Source organism: Glycine soja, chromosome 8 (assembly GCF_004193775.1).
Source record: "Glycine soja cultivar W05 chromosome 8, ASM419377v2, whole genome shotgun sequence".
Classification (NCBI taxonomy): domain Eukaryota; kingdom Viridiplantae; phylum Streptophyta; class Magnoliopsida; order Fabales; family Fabaceae; genus Glycine; species Glycine soja.
The window spans coordinates 10,697,133-10,715,196 of record NC_041009.1 but is presented as its reverse complement, the minus strand read 5'-3'; the positions used below and the strand labels follow the sequence as shown (position 1 = coordinate 10,715,196).

At 33.0% G+C, this 18,064-nt stretch overlaps 3 protein-coding genes across 6 annotated transcripts; 1 reads left to right on the top strand and 2 right to left on the bottom strand.

Moving 5' to 3' along the window:
* Positions 1–162: 162 nt before the first annotated feature.
* Positions 163–1,993, top strand: LOC114424477 (protein NEN4-like). The gene is made up of 5 exons (XM_028391333.1): positions 163–677; positions 782–828; positions 1,069–1,132; positions 1,246–1,419; positions 1,551–1,993. Exons 1-5 carry the CDS (start codon positions 225–227, stop codon positions 1,641–1,643), a joined length of 831 nt encoding a protein of 276 aa, XP_028247134.1. The 5' UTR covers positions 163–224; the 3' UTR covers positions 1,644–1,993.
* Positions 1,994–2,579: 586 nt separating this feature from the next.
* On the bottom strand, positions 2,580–9,653 carry LOC114422856 (sulfate transporter 2.1-like). Of its 2 annotated transcripts, none has more exons than XM_028389403.1 (12): positions 9,184–9,653; positions 9,008–9,056; positions 8,689–8,896; positions 8,429–8,603; positions 7,735–7,800; positions 7,401–7,631; positions 7,096–7,222; positions 5,633–5,919; positions 3,584–3,777; positions 3,378–3,469; positions 3,114–3,197; positions 2,580–3,027 (listed from the first exon to the last, which is right to left on the bottom strand). In XM_028389403.1, exons 1-12 carry the CDS (start codon positions 9,508–9,510, stop codon positions 2,990–2,992), a joined length of 1,878 nt encoding a protein of 625 aa, XP_028245204.1. In that variant the 5' UTR covers positions 9,511–9,653; the 3' UTR covers positions 2,580–2,989. The 2 variants fall into 2 exon arrangements, with proteins under 2 accessions (XP_028245204.1, XP_028245203.1); XM_028389402.1 differs by having other exon boundaries at positions 3,121–3,197; positions 9,184–9,652.
* Positions 9,654–11,882: 2,229 nt separating this feature from the next.
* LOC114424643 (protein UPSTREAM OF FLC-like) lies at positions 11,883–13,920 on the bottom strand. 3 transcript variants are annotated; one of them, XM_028391504.1, is made up of 5 exons: positions 13,399–13,920; positions 13,241–13,310; positions 13,035–13,147; positions 12,274–12,952; positions 11,883–12,205 (listed from the first exon to the last, which is right to left on the bottom strand). In XM_028391504.1, the coding sequence occupies exons 1-5, from the start codon at positions 13,592–13,594 to the stop codon at positions 12,094–12,096; spliced, it is 1,170 nt and encodes a 389-aa protein (XP_028247305.1). In that variant the 5' UTR covers positions 13,595–13,920; the 3' UTR covers positions 11,883–12,093. The 3 variants fall into 3 exon arrangements, with proteins under 3 accessions (XP_028247305.1, XP_028247306.1, XP_028247307.1); XM_028391505.1 differs by having other exon boundaries at positions 12,274–12,949; XM_028391506.1 differs by having other exon boundaries at positions 12,274–12,946; positions 13,399–13,918.
* Between the last annotated feature and the right edge of the window lie 4,144 nt (positions 13,921–18,064).

The window sequence follows — 18,064 nt, the reverse complement described above, 5'->3', positions numbered from 1 at the left end:
ATTCTCAAGAAACTAAGGAGCTCCAATTCCCCTTCATGAATCTTGCATAGTGACTTCAACCTGGAGACAATCAACCTTTACACACAAGAATTGGGTTTCCTCTGCATGCACTTTTCTATTCCAAAAGTACCACTTTCCCATCTAAACTTCATCTATATATAGTAATTAGTAAACATAGGAAATCAAGTTGGAGAGAGACAAAAGAAAACAAAAGCCTTGTGATCATGGACGTCTCTTATTCATGCAATGAACAACAAGCACCCGAGATCGTTTTCTTTGATTTGGAAACTACAGTGCCCAAAAAGGGTGGAGAGCGTTTCTGGGTTCTGGAGTTTGGTGCAATTGTGGTCACACCCCACAAACTCACCGAGATTGAGAGCTACACCACGCTGATAAGACCCAAAGACCTATCTGTGGTGTCAGTGAAATCCAGCAGAAGTGATGGAATAACTCGTAAAGCTGTTGAAAATGCACCATCTTTTGAAGATGTTGCAGACAGAATATTCAGTATCTTGAATGGAAGGGTGTGGGCGGGGCATAACATCCAGAGATTTGACTGTGTTCGAATCAAAGAGGCCTTTGATGATATCAATAGGCCAGCACCGGTTCCAGTTGGAATCATTGATTCTCTTGGGGTCCTAACTGAGAAGTTTGGAAGAAGAGCTGGTAACATGAAGGTATGTAAGAAATAGAAGCAGCCAGTGATTAATTCTTCTCACAACAAAAACAAAACCCTCATAATTATTTCAAGTTCTTAATTGCTATTATTGTTTATGGGCAGATGGCAACACTGGCTTCTTATTTTGGCCTGGGCCAACAAAAACACAGGTACACTTTTCTAACTCTATTGTATTAATTTGAGTATTATGCTTAAGAGTTTAATTTTAATACATTAACCAATTAAAAATATGTTAGATGTGACTTATTGTAAAAGTTAACAATTTTTATATGATAATTCATGATTGAAGGATTATATATATATATATATATATATATATATATATATATATATATATATTATTCAATTAAATTCTATATATGATATATACTATGACTATTATGAAGCAGGAGCCTGGATGATGTTCGCATGAACCTGGAGGTGCTTAAGCACTGTGCAACGGTGTTGTTTCTGGTGTGAAATTAATCTCCATGTTCAATTCTACTTGGTTAATTACCTTTGAAAAGAAATATTCCAGCTAGTAGTATGATTCTCACACGTTTGTTATGGCTTATGGATGATGTTAGGAATCTAGTCTACCAAACATGTTGCATAGCAAATCGCATGGATCTCCCAGCGTTATGACGCGAAGCAGAAGCAATGGGAAATCACCCTGCAAGGAAGAGACTAGCAGAAAATCTCCCCCAGCTACGTTAGGATATCAGAGGACAGTCCCCTATGCTAGGGGAAGTTTGGGAAAGGTTTTACTTTTATTTTATACATTGACATAATATTTGATTTTCAAGTGCATGTTTAGTACACATTATTTTTGGAAATATATACAACCTCAAATACATATGGTATAATGATAATGGAAATTCTTTGAATGTAGGTGACCGAAAGTGTGAAGGGATTGTTGTGTAAAGCACAAGGGCAACCACCACTTCAACAACTACTCAAGCATTCTCATTCATTACTAAGGTGAAGAAGAAGAAGTGACAACATGGATATGCCACATTCAGAAAAAGGCCTCAATTGGCGATTAGGAAGAGAAGAGAAGAAAGGCCTCACGTTTTGGTTTTGTTGATCGCTGGCAAATTGAAAGGAAGAAGTCCATGCACAAGATACCAAAATGTTTTTTCATGACCCATCTCCACGTGTTTCAAGAAACCGAGTGGCAGCCCAAATTCATTTGTGTATATAGTTCGATTATTTGATCTGCATATGCTCCAAATTCATTTGTGTATAAGCATACTTCTTCAATGAAAGACGCTAATAACACAAGCATTTGTAAGTGAAATTAAAATAATATTAACATCAATATTTTCACAACAATGAGCTTCGGATACAACCTTAGATCTTGCATTCCACTGAATCACAAATATATGGTGATAAAAGTTTGTTTGTAAGGTGGAGGAAAGCAAAGCAAAACTAAAATGCAGAGTTTTGTGGCGTTAAACTAAAATAAGGATAAATTCTAAATATTACAAAAAAACGAAATTTAACGAGTCTTTCAATACGCAGAAGTAGAGAAGAGGAAGAGGAAGAAAAGAGAGGAAAGAGAAGAGAAGTGCTAGGCCACTATTCCTTTGATGCAATTTCAATATACAGCCGTGAAAAATAAGATTGGTAATAAGATGAATCGAGTCAAATTAAATCCAGCTTAACACAAATCGATAAGAATTTATTTGGTTGGTAACTTGACTTAAATTTGATATGATTTTTTTTTTTTCAGGTCAGACTTGTTTCGATCTTAGTCGCAAATAGCTTGGTTTAATGTTAAACTCATTAGTTCAATTTGATTTGAAATTTTGATTGTGTTACATATTTTTATATTACCTCAATTTGATTAATTATTTTGATTGTGTGTCTTATTATTCATTTAATGCCTATTTTGTGTTACACGAGAGGGAAACTATGATGGCATTTCCAAGATAAATTTCACACAAACCATATAGTTCTTTTATTACATCATAGGCGCAAACCAATAGAGTAAATAACACAAATTCCACTTTGTGAGTGGCTAAACAGGAATGCGAAGACTTATTGTTCTGTCCCAGAACTATATTGTACATGAAGTACTCCGGGGCAGGAAATCTAAACACACAAAAGAAGCATCATACATGAGTAAAATTTTACAACATTCCAATTCAAACCAGCCATGAAAAGCTAAGATTTTATTTCCACACACGAGTTCTATTAACAAAGACAGAGGTACAACACTCGGTTCAATCCGTAGCAATTCAGAAATCCAGCTTGCAGTCAATAGCTTCTCCAATAGTCAAGAAGACCCTTCCTCCAATTCTTGTGACAAAGTTGGTCGCCTTTAGCTTATAAATCACTTGCCAACGAGGATTGGCAATTGCTAGCTGAGCGAAATTAACATTAGGAATTGGTAAATAAGCACAAAATTAACCGCAAATTATAGTGTAAAACCTCAAAGCAAGTTCGGTACCCCTTACATGCTTCCCACTTGAGACCAAACTCTTGTGCAGCTCCTCAAGAGAAGCAATTCCTGAGGTGTCAATGCTCACCAAATCTACCATAATAATATAATAATAAAATAAACTGTTCAGTACTTGCCTAGCCACAATATTGTTACTACATATAAGTACTATAACAAAGGTAATGAAATATTATATAAATAAACAAGCAAAGGTAATTTATTAATTAACTCGTTAATTTTTCTCTCCATTTGTCAGAAGAAAGAAAAACTTACTAGAGGTGTCAAGGATTACGAGCTGAATTATGCTTCCGGTGTTGTCTTCTATGTTTCCCTTGGCTTCTTCCCGGGATATCCATTTCAGGATCCTTAGAAACAAACAAAATTAACTTGCCTAATTAGTTACCACTGAAGCTCGATTTTTATTTTTTTTATTTAACATGAAATGGTTTGGTTACAAGTGCCTACTATATTGTATATACCTTTCTCTGACTGAATTTGCATTAGAAAAGCAAAGCAATGAAGACTTGACGCGTATTATTGCAACCCCAGGAATCTTAACAGCCATAGGATACTGTTGTGCATCGCAGAACACATCTGTGCCGGGAAGTCTTCCCAGAGTTTCTGTGCCTGCTCCAATTGAGATCCATATTATCTTTGTAAAAGATATACCCACCTGAAAATAAATTTGAATCATCTCAGTTCATTCTTTCTTAATTTGCTTCATTCATTTTGACAGTGGTCAAAAAACTAAAAGAAAAAATATATATTGTAAAAATTATAAGAGAACTTAAAAAAATCATAGACAGTTTAATTTTACATATTTTAATAAAAATATTTTTCTTTTTAGTTTCTAAGAAGACTGATTAACATTTTACATTTATTTTTAAGTCTATTTTTTTGTGCACTTTAATCTCAATGCATGGTATTTTGCTACAAATCATTAGTTAATTTCTTTCTCAAGACAAGAACAGGATCAAAGTAGTAGTATTACTGTAAACTGCACATTAAATCACACATGCACACGGATCAGGGCACCTGATCAACACTATTAGACCTAATCAAAAGCACGTAAGTTAAAGTTGCTAGAGAGTGGGGCTTTCTGTTGAAGTGCGGCCCAACAGGAGAGCGTGGATAGGACCCCTGCAATAGCACTTAATCTTTTTCATCATGTTTTCAATGAAAAAAACAAAAAAAGAAAAAACTGATCATTTATGAAAGAGATGTTGGTGGAGCCGTGGAGGTGTGGCGTACTTGTGTTTGAGATGTTATAGATAGGATCAATTAGTACACTTGCAGGTTTCAGAGAATATGTAAGTCTCAACAATAATAAAGAGAGGTCGCGAGGTTGCTAAAGATCAAAACTCTTTGCATAATAGTATATCACATCTTTTTTTCAAAAAAAAAAAATCCTATAAAATTCCCAACACTCTTTTGATGCCACTGATGTCCCGAGTCATTGGAGTTTCCAAACGCATCCTTTGAGTGACACGTGATGGACTAACATTCAATGCTTTATAAAAAATCAACTTTGCATATTAATCCAATAAGGCAGTGCAAAATGGTGACGGTTTTCTGTGCAATTGAAAACCAAGGCCTCTTAGAATTGAAGACGTACTACTACCTAAATTTCTTCATTGCCAGTTTGACTGGGAAAAAGCAGAAGAAATTGCATGCATTACACTAGTTAGATATCCTCTCAACTTGGCCACAAACTTTTATGCAGCAGATATTGTTGAAAGATTTTTTGAATCCCATGATTGCTTAATAACAATGTTTGGTTTTACGTACGTATATGTACCTCTTTGTCACTGGCTCAAAGATTAAGCTTTGAGTTGGCAAATTAATCAATACTGACCTAATTAATTTTTAATTTATAGTGAAGCTAGCTAGCGTTTTCAACGAGTGTAAGATTCCATTGCATAAATTAGTGGTGATTCTGAAAGAATATTCATTGGTGGAGGAAGGGAGGCCCGCGACGGTGACTACACAGTAGTACTGTGAATGAAATTTGTGATATTTTAGTGCGCTACTGTTGCTTACAACTACGTTCCCTTTAAAATATATAGTTGACACGGAACTAGTACTCCAGCATTGTCTACTACTAATTAATATCAGTAACAGTTAGATCGTGATCAAATGATACGGAATGTGATTGAATAAAATGATCAATTGAAATAGACTGAAAATAAGTTCACATTGTATTGTTTAAAAATAATTTTTATATGGATGAAAAAAACACTATCAAACAATATGTAACCAAAAAATATTTCATTCCATTTTAGGTATACCAGAGGTAAAACGTGAAGAGATTTCTATCAATAAGAGTAAACCACGTATGAACTAGATACCGTACTTAATATAGGATATATAGGACCAGAAATAAATTGTTGAACATAGCTGTATATCTTTCTGAAATTCATAATTACAGTTAAATAAAAACAAGAAAGTTTATTCCATTAAATTCTATCGATTCAATAATAATAAGTATTTGCAGGTGACAGCAATATATATAAAAGTGGTGCACTTACAGCCACTAGCAGACCAAGTTCCACTGACGCAAAGAGCACCCCGAAGAAGGCTCCAACACAAGCAAGAAAATCAAGCTTATCAACTTTCCATATTTTGTAAGCTTCATTGATGTCAATGAGTCCCGGGAGAGCAGAAAGGATTATTGAAGCGAGAATAGCAGTTGGGGTAAAGTACAATAGCTTTGTCAAACATTGTAGTGATATCAAGACCACAATGGCCATCACAATGTTCGACGCTAATGTTTCACAACCCGCTGTGAAATTAACCACCGTGCGGGAGAACGAACCTGTACATAATTAATTAAGTAAAAAATCATTACTTAGCCCAATTAATGCTACTCAAATTATGTTCTGTCTGTATTTGTAATCCTCTTTAGTTTAACACCTCCATCTTTAGACGAGTTTTTACTTTGGACATCGATAACGCTCCTCTCTCATTAAATATTTCTAAATGTGTATTAAATGACTTTTTCATAATTTCTAATTAATTTAAGACACTCACACAAAAGAAAAATATGCAATTTTGTGTATATAATTTGTAACAATGATAACAAGTATTTTAAGGACATTAATTAAGAAATTAAGAATAAATTTTTTTTATTGAAATGTGTAAAATTATAATTTTCATAAGTTCTTTTATGTTCTCCTTTTAATTCTTTAAAGTATTTTAAAAAACAAGTGCTAAATATTTGTTTTCTATAATTCTTTGTTTATATTTCTTTAACTAATACACCTTCTAATTATATACTAATTAAAAAAATTAGTTAATATCATTTAATTTTATTGATCTCAGATAAGAAAAAGGAGATTATTTTTAAAATGTTTTTTTATTAGAACTTGATATTATTAATAAAAAATCATTGAAGAAAAATTAAAATTAAATAAAAAGTATTTTAGGAATTAAAAAATAATTAGATTTATTAATATTTAAATCCAAGAATAAAAATCATTTTTTTTGTTTAGGAGTCTGGATGGAGTATCGATCTTAGAATATTATTTAGCATTGTCCTTTAACTTTTTAAACATATAGTGCTCCATGAGTGTTTAATTTCTTTTGTGATAATTAATAGAAGATTAAAATTATTGCCTCTTGCGTATTAAAGCACCTTCCCCAATAAAATAAAATAAACACACACACAGTTACACTTCCAGTGGCTAGTTTAATATTGTGCTTTCTCAAACCTTGCCCGTGACAATGGAGCATGCATAATATATATTCTTTTCCCCCCACTAACTGGTGAACTTATCTGATGATTGAGTAACTTTAGTTGTTGTGCCATCAACTGATTCGACTAGGTACGTAGGTATAAAAACTATACGTATAAGAAGAATATCCCCAAATATCTTCATTGATTTTTTAAGGAATTTAATGTGTCAATAATTGTCATGTTAGTGGCAAACTTGGACGTGAAGTTTTAAAAATAAAAGCAGTTCATTCATATTTCCTTGTGTCTCTAACTTACCAGTTGCAACATAGCATGAGGTGAAGCATCCTATGATGTTCATGAACCCTAATGACACCATCTCCTTGTTTCCATCTAGATGGTATCCTTTCATGGATGCAAAAGATCGGCCAACAGCAACTGATTCCTGTAATCAACAAGATAAGAATACACTTATTGCGAGTTAGTTCTATATAAAAAAGTCATGTATTCAAATACAATTTAATAATGTATATTTACAGTTCTAATTTCTTAACATTAATAGAGTGTTCTAACACGAGTCTCTTTATGTATAATTGAAATATGAAGTGTAAATTGGGACTAACAGTGAGTGCAACAGCAGCAACAACTAGTCCAATTTTGGCCAATGCTCCAATATGGGGGCTGTTCAAGTCTATCTGATTGATAGAGCTTGGGTTCAATCCTCCTTTTATATGTCTCACAATATTAACTCCACTTTTGTCGGCTCTTGTCAGAAAAACAATAAGAGTTGATAGCATAACTGACACAAGAGGGGATATTGCTGGCAGCCAGAAAAGTTTCTTATTCCTTTTACCCTGCCATATGGTGAGTTTGACCCGCATTAGACAAATACATATTTTAGAAATTGTTCAGGAAAAAAAAAATCAAGATAATTTCTTTTTCGTGTATATGACTTACCAGAAATCTGGTAAACAGGATGAAAATGAAGAATGAACATCCAAGGACAAAATTGCGAGGATTCCACTGCAGTTAAACAATTGCAAGGATTTATCTGATACTTAATAACCTTTTTTTGGTTAAAATTCTATGGCAGCATGTAATTGTGTTTAGACCGCAACATCGACATTTGCAAGGGGAAGAAGAATTTTCATGTCTTTTATATTTCTAAAATATCTTCGGATGTGGATTGGTACAATTTAGTAGTATAACTCTACATTAGAAGCCTAAGGGGTGTTATTGGTTCCGTATTATCCTTATACAGTTTCTTTTAAAAAAAACAGAATATATATATATATACACACACACAAAAGTTGCATAACAACAAAAGAAAAAAAAACCTATGTTTTAACCATATAAAACAGTTTTTTTTATACTGTAATCCAGTTACATTAGTATGAGTTTTTTATACTGTTACTATGGGAAGACTAGATCTCACGAGCTAGTGCAGTATGTGTAATATGCGGTTAATTAATAGATCTTTCTTTTTTCTTTCTCTATAAAGGACATGACCCACAAAGACACAAGTCCTTGGTAATAATAATTCTCTTACGACAAAGTAGCTAGGTTCCATCCAACAAAAGGCAGTAAAAGCTAACCAATAGAGTAAAACCACATGCTGACATGCAACTAAATGGATAAGTGTAACACTTACGGGATGATCAACCGATTCCCAAACGGATTTCATGACAGAGATTATGTCTGTTTTGTTCGTAAAATGATTGATCCCAAATAGTCCCTTCAGCTGTTGTAGACCAATTATTATAGCTGCTCCCCCCATGAATCCAACAATAGCAGCATGAGACAGAAAATCCACAAGGAACCCCAACCTATTCATTGGCACGATTAATTAATTAAAACGCAATTGCATGTAAATTATAGTATTTCACTACATCATATCATAGTTATACCCACCTGAAGAGTCCAAAAGCAGCTTGAAATATGCCAGCAAAGAAAGTGGTAGTGAAAACAAGCTTTCTATACCCATTTGGATCAATGGCAGGGTCTATTAATTTCTGAATCATTGATGACAAAAGAAGCGATACCACGGCCACGGGTCCAATTGCTATTTCTCTTGAAGTTCCCATTAAAGCATAGATAAGAGGTGGCACCACACTCGTATCTAATTTGTTCAAAGCATAATTGATTTCAAATTTATATATATAATTTCAAAATATAACAATTAATTCAAGTTGATTTTTTTTTTCCATGAAGACAGGGACAAGGAACGTACAGAGTCCATATTCAGGATCAAGCTTTGCTAAAGTGGCATACCCAATGCTCTGCATCCAAACAGAAATACTAAGAATTATGGACATGTATAATCCAGCGAGTGTTTGAAAGAGCGTAAAAATGTTTCAGCAAGTGTTTTATGATTTATTTGTATGGCGTGTTGTAATTGTATTATACCTGAGGAATGCAGAGACTTGCAATGGTAAGACCTGCAAGTAAGTCGTTTCTGAATTTGGTTGGTGAATAATTACGACCCCAATGAAGAATAGGAAAAATGCTCCGCAAGAAGGAAAGCACAACTTTGGGTCCAGGTTGGCCTCTTATATAAGAACACATTTTTTGGTACGATGAAATTGTGTTCCTCACAGAAGCCATGAGGTTGTGCCACGTGGATGGGGGAGCAGGAGCATTGAGCACCCACTGAGACCTTTCTGCCATGGAGGTTTCATTGGCTGGTAAAGCCATGTTTGATTGAAGTGTTTGGGAGAACTCTGTTCTTTGCATAAAAGCCTAACTAACTAGTCTTTTTCTTTTCTAGCAGAAAACTTGCCATGAACAAGGTCGCTCAAAGTCTGTGATCGTGAATTGTTTTTGCAAGCAATGTTTCGAAGGACACGTTGTGAATGATGAGAATCGAGCACCTCTTTAAAAGGAACGATTCTACTCTCACGTCATTTTTATACAATTATTATTATAATTAACAAAGGAATGAAAAGGAGAAAAAATGTGAAATAATGAGTGATACAATACAATGGAAAAGAAACAGAAAAAAATATATATATATATTATGAACAAGTGTTTGTAAAAATTGATGCCAAAATAGCTTATCTCTTTGAAAAAGTAGAAAATCCGATTAAGAGAAAATAAATAAGTAAAGGAAAGCGTGTTGTGCAGAATTGATTAGTCTTGGTCATTAGTAGGCAAAAAGGCAATCTTAGAGCATCTTAAAGGTGCAAATGTGCAATTATCTTTTCGGGTTTTAATTCATTTTGTAGATTCCACTATATTACATTAGAATTAAATTTTTTAATATTTTTTTATTTCAACGATATAACTATTTAATAATTTAAATGAGTCTTAAATGATATCCTGTTATTTTATATTTATATTTTTTTATTTTAAAATAGTAATTATATTTAAGAATATTGGAATTTTATTTTTGCAGGTTGATTTTTTAATTCTTCATTTAGTTGATTTTAGATTTCTTACTGGTTACATTTGGCTAATTCCGTCTGGTTATTGTTCCTCTAATTGATTTTGGTTGTTTTTTCTTCTCCATTTTTACATGCGTATACTGTTTTGTTTTGTTTTTTTTCTAATAAAAAATATTTCTTAAATCATCTCCCTCGTTAGAATAGAAAAAATGCGTTATTTTTTCAAAAAGTAATTCTACCCTCGCGACGGCATCCCTTCTTCAATGACAAACCCACATTGATGACACTCTTTCCTCTTAGTCACCCCCACCCCCCTCCCTCATTTTTGCGATTCCTCATTCCCCTTCCTCTTCTCTGAAGGTAAGTAACTCCTTCATCATTCTCTTCTTTTCTCTTTTCTTTTCTTCCTCCTCCTTCTCCCTTAATCAAATTTAATTAATTATAAAAGCTTTCAAAATGACCTTTCTATAAACAAAAATTCTTTTAAAAGGACCTTTCTAGGAGCAAAAAATACTTTCAGAATGGTCTTTTCATAAGTAAAAATTGCTTATGGAATGATTGTTCTAGAAGCATTTTTTTGCATACGAAAAGACCATTCCGGAAGTAGCTTTTTTAAATCCAAAACAGTCTTTCCAAAAATGTATTTTATATATTTTGGAAAAGGGATTCCAAAAATTATTATTGTACTTATGGAAAGCCCACTTTGAAAGTAACAACTACAATCGGGAGTAGCCTTTCCAGGTGTATGTTATATCTTCCCAAGAAGGTGTTTCAAAAAACACTATTTTAACTTATGGAAGAACCATTCAAGAAGCAAAAATTGCAATCCATAATAATATTTCTGAAAGTACATTTTGTATCTTTTGGAATGATCGTTCTAGAAACACTATTTTTGTTTAAATGTGTTCCGTAAGATTTTTTCTTCCTGAAGAGCCATTCCTTAAGGATATTTATACCCTTACGGAATAACTATTCTGAAAACAAATCCAAAACTCAAAATAAGAATGTCAATTTCAAGAAAAAGAGATGAGTTGAGTTGAGAATAAGAGTTGAGTTGGAGAAGAAGAGAAGAATAGGAAAGGGGAGGACCGGGACTTGCACTGGCTATGGGAGAAAGAAGAGGAAGAAAGAAAGTAGAGGATCAGAAGAAGATAAAAGGGGTAGGTTAGAGTTTTTAAAAAAAACTGAGAGGTGCAGGATGCAATAAGGGAGGTGCCGAATTCAATTGCTTAGCGACCCTGTTGCGCTGTGATGTTTTGGGCTTGGAGAGAAATATTTGAGAGGAAGGAAGAAAATGGAAAAGTCCGCGTGAACCCTATCCAATAAGGTTTCACGTGACTCTGTTCATAAAATAAAATACTGTAAATGTATTAGTAAAGCCTAAGGCAAAGGAGTTAATAATAGAAAAGTACAATTTTTACCTTTACTTCAATTATTTTTATATTATGTTCAGTTAGGAAAATAATACTTGGAGTCTTGGACACCCAACATCCTAATCCTAATTGACACGTGAGAGAGGAATAAAAAATGTATATAAATATTATAAATGATATGACGTGATAAAAAATAATAAATGTTAAATAAATACTTTTAAAAAATTTAATATTAAAATTTCATAACTCATTATGTTATTATAAATATCATTCAGTGAGATTACATTTTTTGTTTTCTTTCAAATCAAATAACATACTATTAAAAAAAATTATTTTGCTATCCAACCAAGACATAAAATGAAAGTTAATGTTAGCTTATGCCCAAGGGGGATAATACAAGGTCAAAGACAAAATTAAAAAAGTGTTCATGATTTCTACTTTGAGAAACATTATCTTAAGGGAGGTTAAAGAGGTGAAAACAAACAAATGATGCATGCAGGCAAGAAGCCCTAATTAATAGCTTACTTTACTTACAAATCCCATAATATTATAGATTCCCATCATTTCCTACTAGTCTTGGGGGATTTGATAAGAGGGATACATTTGTCTTTCATTCCTCCCTTCACCACCTTCTTCTTGTCTTCTTCCGTCACCATCCCCAGCCTACTTCTCCTGAAAATAAAGAAAACAAAGATATGAATATTTAGAAGAAAAGAAGAAGTAAATAATTAAAAACCAACCTTAGTTCGTTATAGGAGTTGGACTTGTTGAGCACAGGCTCACCCTCCCGGTGGGCTTTGATTGAGTCGACCAAGCTACCACTAAAGTACTCCTTCTCCTCTGTCTGCAAATTCCCCAACAACCTGGGATTCTCCGACATCTCAGTCTCAGCCTCCTCCCAAAACAAAGCCTTCTTGTCTCTTTCTTTGGTCCCCACGTCGCTGAGACGCGGCCCCTGCTTCCCCTTCATGTACTCCCCTGCCCCACCCCCACACGCTATCAACTGCAGCAGACCTGAATAACGACTCGACCCCGACCCATCACCATCCACCACCCTTCTCTTCACTTTCTCTTTCTCTCCACTTAAATGCTTCTTATTATTTCCGCCTGCACCACCACCACCACCCTTCTTCTTCTTCTTGCTTTCTTCTTCCTCATAAACCACTTCTTCCGTTGATACCCCTCTGGAGCAACCAGAGTGTGGGGTTGTTGTGGAGCTCGTGTAGCTTGTTTTCTCTCCCTCCTCATACTCCTTTTCTTGCTCCTCGTATTCCTCCAACTCTTCACTCTCTCTCTGCTGCTGCTGCTTGTTGCACACACCCAACGCCTTACTCCTCGAATCGTAACTGTAATTGTAATTTGCCTCTGCCTGTTGATGAATTCCCTGCTGCTTGTTTCTCACATTAAATCTCTCTGCTTCTTAATTTAATAATTAGATTGTACTTTTAGAACTGTAATAATCTTTAAGACGAGAAAGAAAGAAAAAAATAATAATAATTACCAGAGCATCCTTCGACGAGTTCAGAACCTTTGAGAACATACTCGCCTCCTTCTGCGGGATGTATTATATCCTTCAGACCCAAGTCGTACCACACATAACCACTCTTATAGTTCCTGAAATTCAACTCACATTTTTATTCCAATTGAACAAGATCATATGTGTGTTTGTAGAACATGATGAATTAAATCGATTTCCCACAAGCTTACCTTTTACTAGACCATGAATATTGCAAAGGCATGCCAGTCCCACGGAGAGCCATGAGTCGGTCGAAGACATCTTTATGAAATGACCGAAACAAGTTATAGTAGTGGAAGATAATTAAGAATCATATATGCAGCTATATAATACAAAAGTAGTTAGTTACCTTTCAAACGGAGAGGTTGATTGGGCAAAAGGGTGAGCTCCATGAAATGGGGGTGCTCCAAAAGACCGTTTCGGGAGAGATAGTAAACGACTTGAACTTTTCTAAAGGGCTTCACTTTTTGGTTCATCCTGCATATTTTCGCACGGTCTGGGCTCGTGTCTCTACTACTACCTCTTTGTGAACGAACAACGTCCATGCTCCAAACCAAAAACTTGTTCCTCTTCTTAACACCACAAATATTCACCCACCCTAGCCGAGGAATGAATGTACCTAATAGGCCGGCCCCAGAATACCTCTTTATGCTCGCACCAGAATGAAACTGATTCAGAAAGAACCAGGAAAAGGGAGAGACTCACACAGTGTGTAATTAATGTTGCACTGCATGGATAACAGACTCATTTACAAACTTGGTACCATAATTATAAAGTACATTTTTTTCTTTTCTACTATATCAGTTATTATTATATTTTTTATTTTCTCTCTCTATCTTTTCTGCTATACATTTTTAGTAGATACAATGCATTTTCTTACTGTTATATTGTCAAGATGAAGGAATTTAATAAGTGAAAGAAAACTAGAGACATCTTATAGTTAAAACCTAAAGCACCATAATTATAATTATACAATCGCCTTATATAAGAAACTAAAAAAAAAGCAACACACAATTAAGCCTTTTTCTTAATAGTAATTAAACAAGAATGAATTTTTCAATTTATTTTACATATTTCAATGCATGAGGCATGAGGCATGAGGCATGAGGCATGAAATGAGACGCAGCAGTCTATAGTCCATAGACCTTAAAAAAAAAGCGTGAAATCAGGATGGTACGCAGAGAAAGATTCCCTTTAAAAAGGACCGTTAAATAGAAAGGAAGACACAATGGGAGAAGGTGGAGTGGGTGAAAGCAAAAGAGAAGAGGCTGAAGGACAAGGTCATGGTCTCAATCACAATACCATAAATGAATTTAATTTTGACTTTACTCTCACTCTGTTCCTGATTTGAGACAACAGTGACCTTTGCCAGAGATTGCTTGGTACGGAGAGCTTTACTTCACTTCACATCGTTGACGCAATATTCATTTTATCATCACTTTCTCTCTTGTTTTTATCTACCAGCTCCACTTACCACTTTCTATTGGTTCACCGTTCACCACAGTCTGGCTCCAATGCTCCATCATTTCTTGCTTACGCGAGTAGGGGTAGGGGGACAGGGAAGAGAAAAAAAAAACAGGAGACAAATACAAACGACGACGACAACAGTATAATAGTAATAATAATAATAATAATAACAATTTCATCCAAGCAAAAATATCCATAGTCATAACGAGGCAAACGAATTAGTTAATATAGTAACATATTTGTTTTGACGTACGTTGAAGCTGTTTAAATGTCTGTTTAACTCAATAACGAGAGACATACCTTTCTGTTGGATTACATTGAAAGTTGTGTTAATTTTAAACCAAACACACATTTAGTATCCAAAAGTAAGGTGACTAGTGTTGTTAATCATCAATAACCTACTTAAAGTGAAAATATGGATTTTTTTTGTTTAGCATTCTTTCACAGATAAACATTGTTTTCCTTCTTTCTATTAATTAATGTACTGCATTTTAAGTTTTGTTTCAAATGATATCTGATAAATATACCGCTCAAGAAAATTTATAGAGCTATTTTATAAATTAGTTGATTGATGAATTTAGTTTTACAAAAAAAAATCTTGTTAATCATTGCCATTAGAATATTAATATAAAGATTATAGGAGTAAAAAAAAAGTCTGACAAACAAAATTCTGCTTATCCCAATAAAAATATTTTTTATTTTGATTCTTTAATTGATGTCTAAAGGACATTCATCAATATTTATCCTACAAAAATAATTAAATAAGTAACAATATTAATTTTTGATTTTTTTATGATTATGTAATTTATTTGAAATTAAAATTAGGTGTTTTGTTTATGTGTAATGTTTGAGTTGATCAACAAGCATGTTGGATCGTGTTGTAGTCTTGTAGAGGCATGCCATAAAAGATAAATAATTAGATTATTTTAAGATCACCTGTTATCTTTCCTTTCCTAGCACTTGAATTCGCGTTTTTCTTGACCAAGAGAAGAGAGCTAGAGAACGGATGGAATTATTGGGGGTACACACATGGCATGACATCGTTCTGAATTTCTTTAAGGAATATAATTCGTCTATGAGATGTTTTTAGTAGTATATGATTCAAACTAATAATCTTGATGTCTAAAATCCTAATATAAATTACATCGTACAAGTTTAAGATCGTATATCAAAACATTTTATTTTAGGTTTAATTTTCAAAAATTAAGTTTGAAAATTTAGGATTTGCAAGATTTATATTATAAACTCTTTTATTTTTCAAGTATGGAGCTTCGCTTGTTGAAACCAATTACTGTAGTCTGCACAGCTGTACATGCAATTATTTGGGAGGAAGCTAGGAGACTGATCATGGTCTCGCACGGAAGATAATCCCTTTTGAATCTTGGGGTTAAATTTTTTTTTTTTAAAAAAAAGGGTCGAATCTTGAAGTTGGTGATTGATGAATGCAATGCGTGCAATGATTTTGGACTGATCCAACTGTATATCATAATCATTAGAACAAATTATACTAGCACGTATGATTTTTTTATAAGAAAAAAGGTAATAAACAAAAAATAAGAAAGACAGAAATAGACAAAATAAAAGTATTTAGTTTAAGAAAAATATAAAAGAGAAATAAAAAAGAGAACTATCATTATTATTACTGAAGAAAAATAAAAAGGCATAAGACTAGTACTGGTACTTTTTCATTTCTTTCCTCACTTATTTCTTTTCAATTAAGCATACATCATGTCCTATTTCTCCTTATTTTCACAATCTTCTCCCTATTTTTTAACCACTTCATCCCTACCAAATAGTACTCCAGTAGTTTTATGAGATAATATGCATTTTTATTTGCTCAAAATAATATATGATATATAACATGAAGTATCAATATTCCAAACAATTACGGTAAACTACTGAAAATTAAAAAGACGGAAATTTTGGGTAGTATCTCAAAAAATCATAAGGGTATATGCAATTTGCTCAACAATTATTATATTATTCTTATAATATTTTTGTAATATTATTTTTGTTTATCACCCTGACATTACTTTATAATATCTTTCTTGCATTCTTAATTTCTTATTACTCTCTTTTTTGATAAAAAAGATTATATAATTAACACTTCTCGTCTTAATAATAAGCCAAATATTCAAAATATTTTTTACTAACAGTGATAAATAAAAAAATATCAATGTATAAGCACTGAAACTTTTAATTTTAAATTTTTTTTATAAACAATTTAAATGATAGAATAAAAATTTAACAAGGATTTACAAATATGTGATTATGCTCTGAATCAATTAAAAAATTAAGTATTAATCAAATAAATAATTAAAATAAAAAAAAAAGCATTAATCAAATAATTAAGGAAATTTGTTCGCTATTTTTAGACATTGGGCAACAGATTTCGTTTTCGGTAGCTATCTTTAAAGCTTTCAGCGATCCAAACATATAAGGTAGCTGTATAGCATATTTAATATTGGTCGCAAACTAAATATGACATTCAGTCGCAATATCCGTCTCTGAAAATGAATAGAAAATAAGTGTCGCATTGTGACAGATACAGCGATCGGATATTCTGTTACTAATATACTCGGTCTCTGTTTCTGTCGCTAATTCCAAATAATGACTATATTAGACTGGTAGTTTAGCCGGCTGCTAACAAAAGATTTTTGCGACTAAATATTTCGGTCGCTAAGTTTGTGGCTATAACTTCAAAAACTAATTTAATTTGATAAAAAAAAAACTACATTAGATGAAAATTATGTATAAAGATTATTAAAAAAGAGTATTACATTGTTTTATTTTACTTAAATATATTTTAGTCTCTGTATATAATATACTTATTTTCATCTCAGTTACCTACAAATAGTTTTTAAAACAGTCAATTTAATATTTCATTTTTTGCCATTAATACCCATCATTATCTACCTACCATTAATTGTTACTATGACTAAAAGAAGGTTACCTTAACACATCACACGATAATACCTCACTTTACATAAAAGAACTGGCACAAATATTATTTTCAAGAAAACGTAGCAATTTAAATTTGAAAAGGAAACACTAAGGAAAAAAGTTTAGTTAATAATTTATAATATTTTAGAATAATAAAATTAGGGGTGAAATTGTTTTTTGTTATATTAATATTATATAAGACTAGAATAATATTCAGCATTTTTGTATTGAGAAATGTTATTTTAAGGTTAAAAAAAATTTTTTACAATAATTTCGAAAATAAAGAGGAAGGTAAAAATAGTAAGAAAGATAATCGTGTAATAAAAAAGAAAAAGAAAAAAAATGATAAGAATAACGTTATTGTTTTGTGTTACGTGGGTGGCGTGGCACAGTATGTGGTCCCAGTTATTATTCTCAGCGAGGTTGCAGGGTGCATTAATGAATAGATGATGATGAAAAGGGAAACATGAAGCAGAGCTCGTCGGGTAGAATTGACATTGCATGTTGGATCTTGGAAGCTCCTGTGGCTGTGCCGGATGGATCCATAATCCATAATGTATACAACACAGCTACAGCGTAACAGCTGTCGTCGTCAGAACTCAGAA